The sequence below is a fragment of the Nesoenas mayeri genome (genome assembly GCF_963082525.1).
Source record: "Nesoenas mayeri genome assembly, chromosome: 1".
Taxonomy (NCBI): Eukaryota; Metazoa; Chordata; class Aves; order Columbiformes; family Columbidae; genus Nesoenas; species Nesoenas mayeri.
The window spans coordinates 2,429,401-2,447,573 of record NC_137541.1 but is presented as its reverse complement, the minus strand read 5'-3'; the positions used below and the strand labels follow the sequence as shown (position 1 = coordinate 2,447,573).

At 43.1% G+C, this 18,173-nt stretch overlaps 1 protein-coding gene across 1 annotated transcript in view; it reads left to right on the top strand.

The window, feature by feature from the left end:
* LRGUK (leucine rich repeats and guanylate kinase domain containing) overlaps window positions 1–15,711 on the top strand; it is a gene marked incomplete at both ends in the record, with an annotated part of 59,180 nt that extends 43,469 nt beyond the window's left edge. The window contains 4 exons of the mRNA XM_080359923.1: window positions 928–1,016; window positions 7,617–7,751; window positions 13,800–13,966; window positions 15,560–15,711. Coding sequence (XP_080216049.1) covers window positions 928–1,016; window positions 7,617–7,751; window positions 13,800–13,966; window positions 15,560–15,711 — 543 coding nt within the window. The remainder of the gene's footprint in view (window positions 1–927; window positions 1,017–7,616; window positions 7,752–13,799; window positions 13,967–15,559) is intronic.
* Between the last annotated feature and the right edge of the window lie 2,462 nt (window positions 15,712–18,173).

Below are 18,173 nucleotides of genomic sequence, written 5' to 3'. Positions count from 1 at the left end.
CAGGGAGCATCTAAGCAGAGCCTTACTTAACATAAATAGCAAAGCGAAGGAATTCACAACAGTCAAAATGTGAATATTCAGCAGATTAACTATATTCTCTTTCATTGCTCGCACCACAACAAAACACTTCAGCTGCAGACATGTGATTTAGCTATTAAATTAATAACTATCAATGGCTATCAGCTGATGACAAAGCAGGATTTAGTAACTTCGCTCTGTGATTTACATTGTATTGTTTTTTAAGCACACTGTAGTGCTCCATTTGTCTGACCTGAAAAATTACCCTGTCCTACAAGCACACGTTAATTAACGCGTCTCTAAAACTCGGGACCACATTTTGCAGTCTGCTGAGATCATCATATGTTCATTGTGCAAACTAATTGTAGCTAACTGAAGTTTGCAAAAGGTAATTTCTACTTGGAAGGGGGAACATTGATTGATAGAGAGTTGGTAAGGCAGGTTTTATGCATTGCTGGAGCAAGGAGACAAAGTGGATTTAAGTTGTAGCAGAGGGAAATTCTTCTGTATTCAGTCCCTTGCTGGTGAAAAGAAGCTTAAAACAACAGCATAGCTACAATCAGCTATAACATATAATAGCTCTAACATATTGGGAGGCTGGGGCGCATCAGAAGTGTCTCTCTGAAGATATTCCTTCCTGCTACATCCTGGCACATTTTGACATAGAACAACAAAGTGGAGATTTGCTGGAGATGAAGATCTTCATTTTTCAAAGCCGGCAAGATTTCAGCCCAAACTTTGTTCCGTGTAGATCAATGAATCATATTTAGCACCTTGTTAGGTATAATATAGCTCTGCTATTTCCCCAGAATATCTAAATGCAGAGTCTTAGTAAAAGAGAGGAATATCACAGCCAATTAATTGCCATATATACTTTTAAGTATAAAATTGATCGTATTTCTTTATCAGGAAGAAGCTTCTCTGCGAAGGCGTCATTCTGCAGCACGTCGGGCTCTGTCGGAGAAGGCACCTGGTGCGTACGTCCAGCTGTTTCAAAGGTAATGTAGAGAGGTTTCAGCCAAGTCCTTCTCAATAAAGCAAAAACCACCTCTCTAAGATTTATTCTCCACTGCTCTTAAGGCTGAGTGATTAGAAACTGTCAGGGATTGCAAATCTCATAGACAACTCTCCGTTCTATCACTTTTACATCTATCACACGCCGCCTGTCTTTTGACTTGGGAGTGCGGCAGTCCCAAAATGTGTACTGAAAATGCATGAGGCAGAGCCATCCACCAATAACTTGTCTAAAATGATGAAATTATTCTGCGTATCTTCTCTTAGAGAGCAGAAAAGGATCATTTTTGTGGCAGCTCACCATCTCCAGTATGCTTTTTAGCACTACTTGTAATTAGTGCTGGAAGGTCACAACCATGCTCAGCGCAAGGTGGTTTGCTACAGTACAACTTCTGTGGATATTTCTGTTTAACATAGAATTTCTGAAAGCTGATTCCACTCCCTTTTTCTCTTCTCTTCTCTTCTTCTTCTCCTTCTCTTCTTCTCCTTCTCTTTTTATTCTCCTTCTCTTTTTATTCTCCTTCTCTTCCTCTTCTCCTTCTCTTCTCCTTCTCTTCTCTTCTCTTCTCTTCTCTTCTCTTCTCTTCTCTTCTCTTCTCTTCTCTTCTCTTCTCTTCTCTCCTTCTCCTTCTCCTTCTCCTTCTCCTTCTCCTTCTCCTTCTCCTTCTCCTTCTCCTTCTCTTCTTCTTCTCTTCCCCTTCTTCTCTTCCCCTTCTTCTTCTCCTCTTCTTTCTTGTTTTTTAGAAAATGGATCCTATCCTGACTGTCTCTCTTCTTCCTCATAGTACCACCCCTGCAAAAATGGTGCTAAAAGTCTGTAAATCTCAATGTACCTTATTTGTTTGACCTTTTGTGGCACTCCTGCCTTCCCCTGGTGTAAATCTTCCCAATCTGAATTCTTCGTTGCTTGCTTTTTCCTACCTGCCATGAAAAGGCTCACGGTGTTGACATTTAAATCAGTAATCATCAGAAGGAATAGAAAAGTTCACACCTTGCAGCTCATTCCAGGCCTGTACCAATGCAGTCACCAATTGTACAGACCAGATGTGTTGACGAAAATCATTCAAATGACAAAACCTGGAGATTGACTCAAAAGAAAGAAGGAAGGAAAGAAAGAAGGAAGGAAAGAATCTGCTGAATTAAACTGTCTCTAGAAAACCAATGGCAGAAGCTTACAGGCATAATTACGATGCATTTTCCAAATCTTTACTTAGAGAGAAAAACTTTCAAGTAGCTGAATCATTCATTTTAAATTATGTTGAAATGAGAAGAAAAATGGAAATCAGTGTTTTCTTTTGCTGGCTGTTTTGGGTTTGATTTAGTGTTGCAGCATGAACTGTTCATCCAAGTCTGATTAATTTATTGCTCTTTGCTCCCTTTATTCCACTGTACTCATTTGTTGGGAGCTGATTTGGAGTTAAGATTTTGGCAGAGCTGTCAGGCAGGTGAGAGAAAATCCTGTCACCCCCAATCAGCATTTGCAATTACTGGGCCTCAAGGGATAGATACACTCAGCAGAATTGGAGGCAAGAGTAGACAACACCTCATTCCATGCAAGCGGTTAAGTCAAGAGGTGCCATAAATATGAACACTATAAAATGGTTGAAATTCCGAGAGAGGAATCCTGGAATGTATCAATTAGAACCCAACAGGTTGCGTAGTCCTGTCCAGCAGCAAGTGTGTAGGATTGTTCTATTGAGAATGTTTGTTTATATGGAATTAAATCAAGTTTTAAATACCTGTAAGAGACGGACTTTCACCTTGGAAAAGCTCACCTAGAGTGTGATGGATCTTGCTTTCAATACATAACCATGGGCCTGGGTCATGAGGAGCTTAATAGGTTCTTGAGTGTCCTCTTGGCTGTAGTCACCATCTTTGTGCACATTATAGGAAATATAAGGTGCTGTGGCTTTCTTGAGCTTTTATCAAGGGTTAAGCAAGGAATTTGTACACAGATTGCCTGACTGAGAGGACACAAGGTAATTCATTATATCATTATTCATAGTAATATTAGCAGCAGCATCCAAACAATTTTGGGGTAGTTAGACTTTTATCTTGGTTTATACATTTCCATGGTTCTTACCTAAAAGTACATATATTGTAATGTCTTTTCATCTTTCTTTGTAAGTCTATGCTTAGTAAATTCAGGAGGATTACTATAAAGTCTCTCTAATTTGTTAATGAACTCTCAAAATTGATCAGTCCAGAGTATTCAGGTGTCCCTACGACAAGTGCTGGTGAAGAAAATGCTACAGCCTACATCTGAGGCACAACACTTCACTGTCTCTTCATATGTCCTCAAAAATTATACTGATCTTTTCATGCAGCCATTTTTGCATTAGATACCCAGGTTTGACATCTCATGTGATTGTTATGCCTAGATCCACCTTGGCTTTAGTGCTTCCCAGATTTCTATTTCCTAGGGAAAAATTTAATGAAATATAACAAGGGAAAGTGTAGAGTCTTACATCTGGATAGGAACAACCCCAGGTTCCAGTGTAAGTTGGGGAACGACCTATTAGCAGCGTAGGGGAAAGGGATCTGAGGGTCCTGGGGACAGCAGGGTGACCATGAGCCAGCACTGGGCCCTTGTGGCCAGGAAGCCAATGGGACCTGGGGTGGGTTAGAAGGGGGTGGTCAGTAGGTCAGAGAGGTTCTCCTGCCCCTCTACTCTGCCCTGGGGAGACCACACCTGGAATCTTGTGTCCAGTTGTGGCCCCTCAGTTCCAGCAGGACAGGGAACTGCTGCAGAGAGTCCAGCGCAGGGCAACAAAGATGCTGAAGGGAATGGAGCATCTCCCGTGTGAGGAAAGGCTGAGGGAGCTGGGGCTCTGGAGCTGGACAAGAGGAGACTGAGGGGCGACCTCATTCATGTTTGCAGATATCTAAAGTGTGAGTGTCAGGAGGATGGAGCCAGGCTCTTCTCGGTGACAACCAGTGACAGGACAAGGGGCAATGGGTACAAGCTGGAACACAAGAGGTTCCACTTAAATTTGAGAAGAAACTTCTTCATGGTGAGGGTGGCAGAGCCTGGCCCAGGCTGCCCAGGGGGTTGTGGAGTCTCCTTCTGTGCAGACATTCCAACCCGCCTGGACACCTTCCTGTGTAACCTCATCTGGGTGTTCCTACTCCATGGGGGGATTGCACTGGATGAGCTTTCCAGGGCCCTTCCAACCCCTGACATTCTGGGATTCTGTGTGATTCTGTGATCCATGGTTTAAGTTATTTTCTTTCAAGCTGTATTTGGTTTGGCGGTTTTTATTTCTCTTTTTACTTGACTACAGAAATAGGGTAGGTCATGCCTGTTTAAAATACGGTTTCAAAAAACTCTTGCTGTCTCTTCTTGCTTTAACATCAACCTTGTTCTGATTAATTTTTATTTAGAACATGAGAAACCTTTTATTTATTTTCATTGTCAGCAGCAGTGCATAAATCTCACCCTGCTGTTTATGCAAAATTATGATTATTATTATTTTTTCCCTTCTAACACATTCAGCCTTGTACACTCTTTTACCTGATGAATCTTGATGTCGTGGTGACATCTTGGAGCAAAGTGGGGTAGATAGAGAGAAAGAAGTTCATTAAAGCCAATTAAAATCAAATTGCATTGGGAAATACAAGAAGAAGGTCCATGGTGTTGATGTTGGGTGGAGTTGGTGTAGAATGAAACCTTGTTCCTCTGAGGGCATTGCAGCCTGAAAGAAAATAAGGCAAATATTTTTAAAAGGAGATTATAATTTAAAAATCAAAAAAAATTGGTTGCGAAATGTGTAGGTAATTGATTATCTTTATTTAAAAATACTTTTAAATAGTCTGAAAAACCAATTGTGCTGACACCAAACTGAGAGAGGACCGGGATGCAAAGAGGTGCCTGTGGAGCAGAGATGCGAGAGGGCAGAGAAGGAGAATCCTACTTCAGTTAGGGCATTGAAATTCTATGAAATACATAAAACAGATGCCAAAAATGGTATGTGCAAAAAGTTCCTGAGATATTGGTGGGTTTGAATTTCTTGTATATCTGTAAATATTAAAAGATTGTTTAATGCTTAATCTTCTTTAATGCTTAATCTCATTCCACATTTTAACCCAAACGGAAACATATTGCTCAGTTTTCCTGAGTACACGTTAGAAAATTTTAAAAGTGGTGTCACACAAGAATCTAACCTATTTTATTTATTGCGGCTGCGCAGGGTTATCTACATAAATTTAGATGCTTAAATCCAAGTTACTGAAAACCTGGCCTCTTTATTTTTTGCCTATGGCTGTGTGCAGGTGTAATTAAAGTCATTTTGATGTCTCGTTGCCTAATATAATGTAGGGGCAACATTTGGTGTTTTGCTGTGAATAATTTCACCGAGTGTCTGTGTGTTTGAGGATAATAAATAAGGGTTTGAAGTCTCTTTCAGATCAGGCCTTTAGCTAACGATTAACTTCTTAATTTTGTCTAAATGCCGCTGAAAGAATTGGAATAAGCAAGAGAAGACATCACCAACAGGAGAATTTATTACATGCAATATTGCTTTTCTCAGTTGGAAGAAATTCATACACTTTGTAGTTTCATTGGAGCTTCTTGCCAGAACTGGGAAGAGATAAGGTCCATGGTCTACCTGTGGTTGAGACCCTCTATTCAGGTTGGATTTACTTGCCACAAGCATAAGATTTGTGTGCACATGGTTGCATTCATGTCTCTCAGACCCTCTTGTCTAGTCAACCTCTGACTTCAACGTCATTTTGCTTTTTGGTTTTATTTTTATGCCTCTCTTAATGATAAAACTAGGATGCTGTACTGAACCACGTGGATATGTCTTTTCACAGGGTGCTGTTTAAATTATCCAGCCTGTTTTCCTTCTTTTTTGGAGCTGAAGCATCCTGGTGCAATTTGAATTACACTCTGAGCCTAAACACCTATCATGACATTACAAAACTTGAGAGGCGCTATAAAAAGACATTTAGTGTAGAGATAGAAGGTGAAAAACCATCCCTATCACACCTTTAAAAATGCATATTTTTCTTAGCTGTCGGGCATGTTGTTTTGAGTTTATCAACTGAGATGTAGCTTCTGAGAGTGGCTCATGGGTTCTGAATCCAAACCTCTGCTCCAGGCAGTGAAGTTAATTTTCCTGTGGTGACCCAGCGCTTCGAGGGTTCGCCTCGAATCCTGTCTTCAGGTTTCAGCTTTGACTCTTCTAACCTCCCTTGTCAGCCTATGTATTTCTGTGCTATATATTGAACAGAGTTCTTTGCTGAGATTTATTCTTTTTTATTTCTATGATGTGAGTTTACAATAAATGACTTGTGAGAGCGTTCCGCTCTGGGGTCCATTAATGGAATCAGGCCCTTGCTCCTATCTAATTGCTTCAGATTTTGATCTGAGCCGATAATGAACAAACACCGTTACCAGCCGGCGGTTGCTTGACAGTGAAACAATAACAGCTCGAGGGAAGCTTTATTTATAGGTATTAATAATAAAAAGAAGCTCAAGAAACGGAAATTTAAAGAAGAAGAGTAAAAAAACCTTGCTTGCAATGCAGAATGTATTGGGCTAGGGACTGATTTTGGAGGAGGAATGGGGAAAACTTCCTCACTAAAGCACCAGAGGACCCACAGCAGGGAAAAGTCCTGCAAGATGAGGAGGTGTGGAAACACAATTTGGGATACCAGCGTCTCTGTTTCCCATGGGAAAATGGCAGTGGATTACTTGTTGCCTTAATAACCAGTGGGCGTGATAAAGAATTGAACAGTTTGGGGTTTTTCTTCCAAAGTGTGGCAATGAGTCTTCAGAAAAAGCTATTAACCCTCCTTAAAAACCTCACATTCAGGAGTTGCTACTGCAGTTACAAATGTTCTTGACGAGCTTCCTAGGGAGATAGAAAGTGGCACAGACCCAAGTTACATAGGCTCATTGCCCTTAAAAAGAACCAGATTCCTTCAGAGCTCAGTCGAGGTGTGTTGGTGGGATGGCTCTCCTACAGGGGGCAGATATATGGAATCTTCCACGAGTTATAATTTTAAGTTCAGCATTTCATGGAGGACCTTCCGTGCTGCATCTCCTTGGTTTTAGCTCGGCATTGTAGTCTATAAATAAAGTGGTGTCAATACTGCAGTTACCAAGAACGCTTTTTTTCCTTAGGTTTTCTGAATGGCAGTGAAGATGAAAATTCTCACCTTGTGAGGTGGGGTGGGATTAAGCTCACCTGGTTTTGAGTGTCTCTAATAAGAACGTGTCTATCAGAATAAGTTGCCCTACTCTGCTCTGTATCAGTAGAAGGTGGCTCATCCAGCCTCCTTTGGGTATCTCCTTAAGCTTGAGTTTATTCACACTGTAGCTGTGGCTGTTCCTCTCTGTTTTCTATAAATAGAACAGGGGGTTGGACTAGATGGCCCTTGAAGGTCCCTTCCAACCCAAACCATTCTATGATTCTATGGATTACTATCCCTAACTTCTTATTGCTGCTTCTCTCCCACTGGAGATAACATTGCCTTCCATCCAAACAGGTCCTGTGAACTCACTAAACACTGATGATACCATTGCAGTATATAAATGCACGTAACAAGCACTATATCTCCTTTTTGTGTCATTTTAGGGACCTGGCAGTCACTCCTGCACCAAGCAGCTCCCGTCAGCAATTACTGGAGCCAACAATAAACATTTCTCTGCTCTCAGATGGAAGGAACATCACCCAAGACCAGAGTTTCCCCCTGACTAACCCAGAGAGCCGGTGAGTTCAGTTTCTGAGACAGCAGCTCATCACTGGGTGGAATGAAGGTTAATGCTGCAGTGTGCAAGATCTAAAACCATTTCCCAAGCTAATGCGGTTGTCTCATCTGTTACATCAACAGCCTTATTAAACATGTGTCGCTGCAGCATAAAACAAAGTCTTGTCATTCAGGGGAATGGTTTCATTTAGACACCATAATTCACAGACGCAGAAAGGGAATTTCAAGAGGTTTCTATCAAGTGGATGTTTGAGGGGAAAAAGATGCTGAAGAAAACTTGGCCTAGGTTTAGAAAAACAGAGCGTGAATGATAAATATGTTTTTTAAACAAATTTACAAATTCTGCTATCAGAACTAATTCTCTCTTTAGAGAATGACCATAGTTACTGTTGAATACCATTTCCAAGGCTCTGGGTGGTATCATGATCTTCAAATTAATATCCATGATAAGAGCAGACCCCATTAGGATACTGCGCTCTGTAGTACATTTACCTCCTCTTATTATCTTCACCCATTGCTGCTGTGCTTCGGATCTTGTCCAGCATCTCTGCTTGGGAGTGATGAACATCCTCATTTATTTGTACCACAACTAAAGAGGGTCTGAGGTCTGGGAAGGAGACAACTCCAGCCTCCTTTAAAGCTTGTAGAGAGGTAGGATAGAAGAAGATTTAAAGAGACTACATCATCTTCAGCATTGAAGTGAGCTCTATTTTCCTGACTAGTTCTGTGGGTCCATGTTGCCTCTTACAGGTGACTGTGACTCACTCTAAAAGTCTTGTTTCATAAAGACATCTGCTGCCAACAAGCCTCCCTGCTGCTGTGGCAAGTGACATTGCGGCTTTTCTATGCAGTATCCTGGATATTTGTTATTTTTTTCCCCCCTCTTCTGGACATCTGTTGTAATCTCATGCCCAGATGGGATACACAGCATGACCTAGTGAAGTATAACCCGCCAGATCCTCCATCCACGCTAGGAAATAGGTGTGTGCTTGTTGCCGCTCTCTGCTCACTCTTTGGAACCTACCGGAATGCTCGTCTGAAAGCTGCAGCTTAGAACGAGCTGAAGTCTGTGCCGTACGGCTGCTGTAAACTTGAATTTGACAGTGGGTTCAACCCCACGTCCAGTATCTTGTTCTCATCCTTTCCTGCTGTATTTAAACATACCACACCATGTATTTTTCACATCTTTTAAAAATCACTGTTAAATAACCTCCTAAACACACATCAGGCAGCTTTTCACTTAAAGTCAGACTGATGACAAACGCTGAGCATCTTGATAAGATTTCAACCCATTCCCTTTATTCCTCATCCATTAAGCAGAATTCTTAGCTAAACTTACTGTTGAAAAAAAACCCCTCCGTGCTCCTTTTGTATCCTGGAGAGACTGCCAGTTCCCTCTATGTGATGTACTACCTGCCGCTGTAATTACAAGCAGTTAATTAGCATGCTGTAAAAAGGTTAGAACCATAGGCCTCTGCAGATTCATTTGTCCCGAGTATTTGTGCCATGGCAGAGTTTGCTGGAGGGGAAAAGAGCGAGCGTACAAGAGAAACCGAGTTTGTAAGAGGTTGCAGGGGGATTATGCATCATCTGTCCTTCCCAGTAAGAAGCAAGCCCTATAACTCAAAATGAATGTAAAGCTGTGATGCGTTGTAAAGGTCTTACCCTTCACATATGGGAATAAATATGTCTTTCCGCTCCGATGCATTCGGGTGTTTTGACTTTCGCAGTGTTTTCATTTAGCGCTGTTAATAACACGATGGAAAAAACAACCGCGAGGAGAGAGAAAAAGGAAAGAAGCAAACTGCTAATCTGATTCATTTTCTGGGCATGCATGGTGGCCCATGGCAAAATTGTATAGAGTCATGTTGTCAAATCTTTTTGCAAGGGTAATATGGAAAGTTGGGAAGGAATTTGCTTATAGGCGTGATTGATGGAAATGTTGGTGTGTAGGTAAATCTGAAATATGGGTGAGAAAAATCCCGCTTTTCTGAAGTACTGGAGTAAAGCCTGTAGTGATTTTGTTTGAATACTGTTTAATATTTTCTTCTTCTTTCTCTCCAATTTTATGCTTTCAACACTTGGAATGGAAGAAAGAGTAAACTAAAAAAAGCCATCAAGGGGTAAGAACATGAATGTATTGCCCTCCAGGCACAGCTAATGAAGGAAATACTGTTTTCCAAGATCAGAGACTGCAGATTAGTCTGAATCACAGAATCCCAGAATGTCATGGGTTGGAAGGGAGCTGGAAATCTCATCCAGTGCAATCCCCCCATGGAGCAGGAACACCCAGATGAGGTTACACAGGAAGGTGTCCAGGCGGGTTGGAATGTCTGCACAGAAGGAGACTCCACAACCCCCCTGGGCAGCCTGGGCCAGGCTCTGCCACCCTCACCAGGAGAAGTTTCTTCTCAAATTTAAGTGGAACCTTTTGTGTTCCAGTTTGAACCCATTACCCCTTGTCCTACCATTGGTTGTCACCCAGAAGAGCCTGGCTCCATCCTCGTGGCACTCACCCTTTATATATTTATAAACATTAATAAAGTCACCCCTCAGTCTCCTCTTCTCCAAACTAAAGAGCCCCAGCTCCCTCAGCCTTTCTTCATAAGGGAGATGCTCCACTCCCTTCAGCATCTTTGTTGCCCTACGCTGGACCCTCTCCAGCAGTTCCCTGTCCTGCTGGAACTGAGGGGCCACAACTGGACACAATATTCCAGATGTGGTCTCACCAGGGCAGAGTAGAGGGGAAGGAGAACCTCTCTTGATCTACTAACCACCCCCCTTCTAATCCACCCCAGGATGCCATTGGCTTCCTGGCCACGAGGGCCCAGTGCTGGCTCATGGTCATCCTGTTGTCCACCAGGACCCCCAGGTCCCTTTCCGCTACACTGCTTTCCACTGATCCCCATGAGTGAGTCCCCCCTCAGTGTCCTCTTGTCCAGCTCCAGAGCCCCAGCTCCCTCAGCCTTTCCTCACACGGGAGATGCTCCATTCCCTTCAGCATCTTTGTTGCCCTGCGCTGGACTCTCTCCAGCAGTTCCCTGTCCTGCTGGAACTGAGGGGCCCACTGAGTGAAATCACACTGGGCAACACTGTGTCCAGGTCCCAATTTTTTTGCATTATTTCTCCAATCTATCAGTTTTAATTGAAGCTTGAGCTGTGGTGGAAACGGCATCATTATTCTTCAGGTCACTAAAACCTGTTGGACTCAAGTCCTGCAGTTGTTCTGCTACTTCAGGTCTACAGATAAAATAGATGATGCTGATCGCAAATTAAAGGGTTTGTTTGGACGTCTGCCCACCGACCCGCAGTTTTCACCAGGATACTTTCTAATTCCATCCATTGGCTTCTGTTTATTGCTCAGACCATAGTCTTCTCCTTGGAAGTAAACACAACAACCAAATCTTTCCTGATTTCACAAAGGAAAATGCCATGACAGTTTCCAGGGATTATTATGTTTTTAATTCCTCTGCTGAAGGCTGAACTTTCCACACATGAAAGTGTGGTTTTCTTTTTCCTGAGATTCCATTTGTTTTCACTCCTAGATTTAAACAATTTATCATCCCCTTTGGTGAGCAGCAGCCCTTCAGGGCAATATATCAATATATCTTACAACTGTACTTTAAAGGACTGCTACGGGCGATAATAAATTCTGCAGGTCTCACTTTTATGAGCAGAGGTGTTTGTAAGGCTATAGAAACAATCTGGTTACAGCAGAACAAGGAGAGGAGAAGAGAGGAGGAAGAGTTGGAGTGTAGAAACTTGATTTCTTAACCTGTTATTATACCTTCATTATTTGCAAGTTGGAGGGTGGAGTCAGAACTTCACCTACCGGTGCATTTAACAAGGATCTGTCTCAAATATTTAATTGTACATCCCCACTCCTGCCAAACACAATCAAATAAAAAAGATCCATCAACTGAAAGATGACGACATCATGTGCAATGATAGATGTTAGAGCTTGGCAGTCCAGTGCAACCATAATCTAAACTGACTCTATAGCAATCCAGTGCTTTACTCCTCAACTCTTTTCTAACGTATTTTGTATTTCGTGCACACAAAATCCATTTATCTCATTACTCTATAGGGTAATACTGTTGGGTTTTTTAAAGCTTCCTATTTTTCATTTATTTTCCATGTAGCTGGCAGAGAAATTTTACTAGAGGGAAAACTTTAAAGTCAGGACACATGCCAATAATATAGTTCTCTTCACCTATAATAGTTCTCTTTATGCTGAGGCTGTCAGGGAAGGACTAACAATAGATTATCCAAACTCATTTTTATAGGTCACCTGGCAAAAACACAAAGGAGAGGTTGGTTCCCAGCTCCTCTGCCTCGTCTCTCCCAAATACCATGGACATGTAGATGGCAGACACCTCATAAACTCTACTTTTCCGTCTTGATTTTGATGTTATTCTCATTGAGTAGTTTTACAAGAAGCTTCAATTGAATTGTTTCCTATGACACTTATACTAGAAAAGCCCCTTTGCACCCTGCCAAGGGGTACATAAGTTATTTCCCACAGTTTTCCTTTAAGGAAGGGACAGCTGGGGCGAAAGACAATGATATTTGTTGAAGCCCTTAGGATGCTGGATTTCAACACAGTGCATTCATGTAGTTGCAGCTAGAGATCCCCAGAGGGTTAATTCTAACTACACGATATCTATTTTGAGCCTTTATTTGTAGGCGAATGTGTGACTATGTTCTCTGAAGCAAAAGCAGAACTCGTCAGCCTTTTAGAAATTGGAGTAAATGTTGAAGAGTCCAAGCTACTGTTTATACTGAGCCTGGCCTAACTCCTCCTAGTACTTTCTTATCCCTGCCACAGTTATGTCTGACGCATATTACAGGCAGCTAAAATGAGATTAGGACAAGGGTTAAGCACTTGGGTAGAGCATTTAGTGTTTGTTGAGCATCCTTGGACGCAGCGACCTCAGAAGACGACACAAGCACTCAGTACATGACAGGATATAATATCAGGATATAATATTCCTTTACCTTGAAGACAATGGGAAAATTCTCATAGATTTCCACAGTGCATCTGGTGAGAAGATAATTACCTGTTTCTTGTGGGAGTACCACGTTGTTTTATCTCATTATTCATTATCTAATTCTTCTTATTGTATGGATTTATGAAAACACCACTGAAATCCTTCCTTTCTATTCCCCAGAACACTCTAATCACAGTATTCTCACCAGCTAAAATGTTCCTTCCAAGAATTACAGAAGGAAATTCCTTTGGCCCTCACCATGGATAAGGTCAGGCTGGATAATCTTCAAACTTCCTCCCAGATTCATAAATCTGTGAATCAGTTTCTCTCACCCAGACCAGACAGTCCCTTCTGTATGAAGGAAATGTCTTAAGCGTTGCTCCAGATATAGGTTTTACATTAAATAAGTAGTTATTGATCTCCCCATATCAATCGAGGTCTTTTCCTTACTTTTCTTGAAGTAAATTGACAGTATATAGATGGAAATGGAAAGTCTTTATCAGAACAAGCTACAACATGGTTGTTATCATTGTCAGGGTCTCAGGCTTTGGCGTTGAGTAGATTTTCAGCAAGAGACTTAACAGCTCAGAGATGTCTTGGGTACTACTCACTAACAATGGCTACTCATGGGCTGTTTGGCACTTGGCTACTACAGCAACACTTCTTTTTAAGGCAATTCCTGTTTTCTTTTACTCACCAAGAAACAACATCATCCACAGTGCAGAGCAACGGATTGGAAAACAAGGAGCTCTGAGTTCTGACCCCAGATCTGAAGCTGTTCCACTGTGCGGAATGAACCTCTTTCTTGCACCTGTCTGTGCGATTGAGTAATTAAATCAATAAATGAAAATCCGGAGAGGTAGAAGTTGTGTTTGCTAGTGCTAGAAGTTTTAAGAGAATTGTAACGTGTGAAAAAGCTTTGGGTAACTGATGAATACTGGGATTAATTTCTGGCTTTTGCTTGAGTTGTGTGACTGCAACATCAGTAATGCTGTCAGACCTGGTGCATATGCTGGTTTTTATTGCTGTTTTAAAGCATGCATCATTTCCCCCTCTCAGCTGCAGAGAATCTGGTCCTGCCAGTGGACAATTTATAACCTCAACTGGTGCATCTGCTGCTGGTGTGTCGGTTCGGACCCCTGTTCCTCATGCTTGCATCACCAAAGAAGCCAAAGCTGAGCATCAAGATCCAAGACGAGCTGAAAACGGAGTGGACAGAGGGAAAGGTTTGAACCGTATTCTAAAGGAAAAGTTTTACTTGGGCTGCTTATCTTTCTTACTGTGATTCAGAGGAGCAGCTGAGGGACCTGAGGGGGTCAGCTGGAGAACAGGAGCTGAGGGGAGACCTTCTGATCTCTGAACTGCCTGAAAGGAGCTTGGAGCTGGGGGGGTCGGGCTCTGCTCCCCAGGAACAAGCGATAGAACGAGAGGAAATGGCCTCAAGTTGCACCAGGGCAGGTTGAGGTTGGATGTGGGGAACAATTTCTTCCCCAAAGGGCTGTGGGGCATTGGAACAGGCTGCCCAGGGCAGTGCTGGAGTCACCATCCCTGGAGGGTTGGACAGACACAGAGATGATGTTCTCAGGGACATGGGGCAGTGCCAGAGTTGGGTTAACAGTTGGACGTGGTGATCTTGAAGGTCTTTTCCAACCACAATGATGCTATGATAGTAGCTTTATTTGAGTGACAGGGCAGCTTCTCCTTGCCATGACGTGGCAGAATCATCATAGTGGGAATGCAACACACTCATGCAGCTTTCTTTCAATGAACTTTTGGGGAAATTAAAAGAGTTGAGTGCTTAGGCTTGAAGTTACTCTTCCACATGCGTGAGGCAGAACAGTTGAAAAACTACTTGAAGTTATTACTCTTCCTCCACCCTCCAAAACAGCTGATGACACTAAGCTGGGAGGAGCGGCTGACACGCCAGAGGCTGTGCTGCCATCAGAGACCTGGACAGGCTGGAGAGTTGGGTGGGGAATAACCTGATGAAATTTAACAAGGACAAATGTAGAGTCCTGCATCTGGGCAGGAACAACCCCAAGTTCCAGTATAGGTTGGGAAATTACATATTAGAGAGCAGTGTAGGGGAAAGGGACCTGAGGGTCCTGGTGGACAACAGGATGACCATGAGCCAGCACTGGGCCCTTGTGGCCAGGAAGGCCAATGGCATCCTGGGGTGGGTTAGAAGGGGGTGGTTAGTAGATCAAGAGAGGTCCTCCTTCCCCTCTACTCTGCCCTGGTGAGACCACATCTGGAATATTGTGTCCAGTTCTGGGCCCCTCAGTTCCAGCAGGACAGGGAACTGCTGGAGAGGGTCCAGCGTAGGGCAATGAAGATGCTGAAGGGAGTGGAGCATCTCCCTTATGAAGAAAGGCTGAGGGAGCTGGGGCTCTTTAGTTTGGAGAAGAGGAGACTGAGGGGTGACCTTATTAATGTTTATAAATATCTAAAGGATGAGTGCCACGAGGATGGAGCCAGGCTCTTCTCGGTGGCAAACAATGATAGAACAAGGGGCAATGGGATCAAGCTGGAACACAAGAGGTTCCACTTAAATTTGAGAAAAAACTTCTTCTCAGTAAGGGTGACAGACACTGGAACAGGCTGCCCAGGGGGGTTGTGGAGTCTCCTTCTCTGGAGACATTCAAACCCACCTGGACATGTTCCTGTGCGACCTCACCTGGGTGTTCCTGCTCCAGCAGGGGGATTGGACTAGATGATCTTTTGAGGTCCCTTCCAATCCCAAACATACTGTGATACTGTGATTTCATCTGGAGATACACTTTGTGGTAAATCTTGACTTTTTGTTGAAATTCCTGCAGAGGTTGAACTCCCCAGTGATAATCTTCAGAGAAGACACAGCAAGTCCAAGACTGAATCTTCTCTTGTGCCTCCACTCATCAACCGGCCAGGCTCCCGCTCCAGACCTGTCCTACCTCCCATCCCATCCGGGCGGATGACGACCAACCCTTGACGGCCACTACCGGCCAAGTCTTCATCTTGATTACGCTGAGTCTTTCTCTCTAACAAGAATACTGATTTTGATATATTTCCGTTCAACAGAGTCTGTCAAATATTATTTCTAAATCCATTTCTGATTAACTCTCCCCCAAAAAATGTTATTTATTTATAACTTTATTAAAAAGTAATTTCTGTACTTCCCAAAGCTAGAAATTATTTCCCCAGGCACTCTCAGCTGGGAAATGGCGTAGAACTTCTCCTAACAGCCACATGACCGCATCTTCCATTAATTTCTCTTCTTCCTCCCTCTCCTATATTATAAATTTAATTGATGTGTGGAAGCATCAGGGCCTCTGATAAGATTGTCTGTATTGCAATAGTAGTGAATTATTTTCAAGAGGGATTTTGTGAAATGCTCAAAGTTGGGAGTGAAAACTAGTTCCAAGTATTTTTTTTAATGAAATACGTTTTTTTGAAGGGATGAGATACAATTCTTTGATTTGCAAGTGTTTTTAAACTACCTAGTAAGCAGTCATCAGAAAAAAATGATTACAGTTATTGAGAACAAGCTGAACCTGTAAGTACTATGTGAAGATTTGTTTTTCTGTATGTGGAGCAGAGCTCTGCCAAGTAAATAAAACTCTTGAGTTAACGTTTGTCCTGATTAATTTTCATTACCATCTACTTACAGAACAGGTAGTGGGGCCCCTTTGCTTTTCGAATTACAGCGTCGGTCCTCGAAGGTCTTTGTGTGCACAGAAGAAATCACTTGTTGCCACCATGTGGAGTCACGTCCATGGAAGAGCTCTGGTTTATTTCATCGTGCATGCTTGGAATGTGAGTTTTCGTTGTTTAAACAGGATGAACTGAACGAAGCAACCCAGCTCGTGGTAAGTAATGGATTGATTCAGATAGCCTGACCTCAAATTCCAGTGAGGCTTGTAAAACAACTCAGCCTTTTATTAAGCACTTTCCATATTAGCAGCTGACTGTCCTCCCGCTGAAGAACAACAGCTCTTCCGAGGCACCGGCTTTTTATCATTGATTTTTGGCAGAAGGAAAAGCAAGGCTGGTCTGCAACCTGAGTTCAGGAGGAGTTCATGGAGTGAATGGTTTGCGATTTGGGGATTGGTCCCAGTGGTGTTTTCCAGCTCTCCCCATGCAAGAATCGGAGCTGGATGGGAAAACCCTGTCATCTCCATGGATGTTTATGCTGGAAGTCACGGGTCTGTTCACACAGGAAAATTGTAGCGTGAGGGCATTTCTGCTTCTAGTCACTGACTGAGCTACTGCTAAACCCAGAGGCTCTAAATCCACTTTACTGCTGTGATTCACTCAAGCTTACAAGCAAAACCAGAGTGTTTATGTGGTGCTGAGGCAGATCCACTGCTTCCCAAACCCACGCTAGACCCTTCCCATCTCACCCTGTGGCTCCACACAGACACAGAATCATAGAATCACAGGATGGTTTGGATTGGAAGGACCTTAAAGTTCATCCAGTTCTCCTGCCATGAGCAGGGACATCTTCACCAGCTCAGGTTGAGCAGGTTGAGGTGGGGTTGAAGTTGGGTCAAGGAGGTTGAAGAGGTTGAGGTTTGAGTGGGGGAGGTTGAGTTGAAGTGGTTGAGGTTGGCTTTGTAGAATCTTGGAAGGGTTTGGGTCAGAAGGGACCTTCAAAGGTCCCCCAGTGCCACCTCTGCCATGGGCAGGGACATCTTCACCAGCTCAGGTTGCTCAGAGCCCCGTCCAGCCTGGCCTGGGATGTCTCCAGAGATGGTTCATCCACCACCTCTCTGCCCAACCTGGACCAGGCTCTCACCACCCTCAGGGCCAACAATTTCTTCTTCATGTGTAGCTGAAGCTGCAATTTCACCCTTAGTGAGGTTTTTTTTTGCCAAAGCAGAGTGAGGTGGGTGCCCAACTGCCACAAAATAACTACCGAAGCTCCAAATTTCTTCAGCAAATCTCACATGGCTCTTCACGGCCGCTTTTCCTCTGTAAACACCTTTGCAGAAGTCAACCTGGCTGTCACAGTGGATTGACACGGATGCCAATGAGTGTAACAGTTCCTGCTGTTTTACAGCTGATGGTAGTTTTGCCAGTGGTGCAATTAATGAATACACACGAGGTGACTTGTGGTTCGTACACAGCAAGACCAGGGTGATCACCCCTCCTTGCTTAAATAGGGAAGGTAATACAGTACAGGTAGTGCAGATAAGCCGATTTTCTCCTGGATAAAACGCCTGTTTATGCTTTTGCGTTGCAGTCGGGGTACATACATACATCTGGTGATATCCACAGTCACATCAGTGTCATTTTGCTTCCATTCCTTACCCGGTTGTCCAAGCCAAAACCATTTCCACAATCAGCCCCAGCTCTGCACTCATCCCTTGGATCAGTGTAAAACAGAACAAACCATGACAAGTTCTGCCTGAATCGTGCTGATTTGCCTCTGCTTGAAGTCTGCAATCCTGC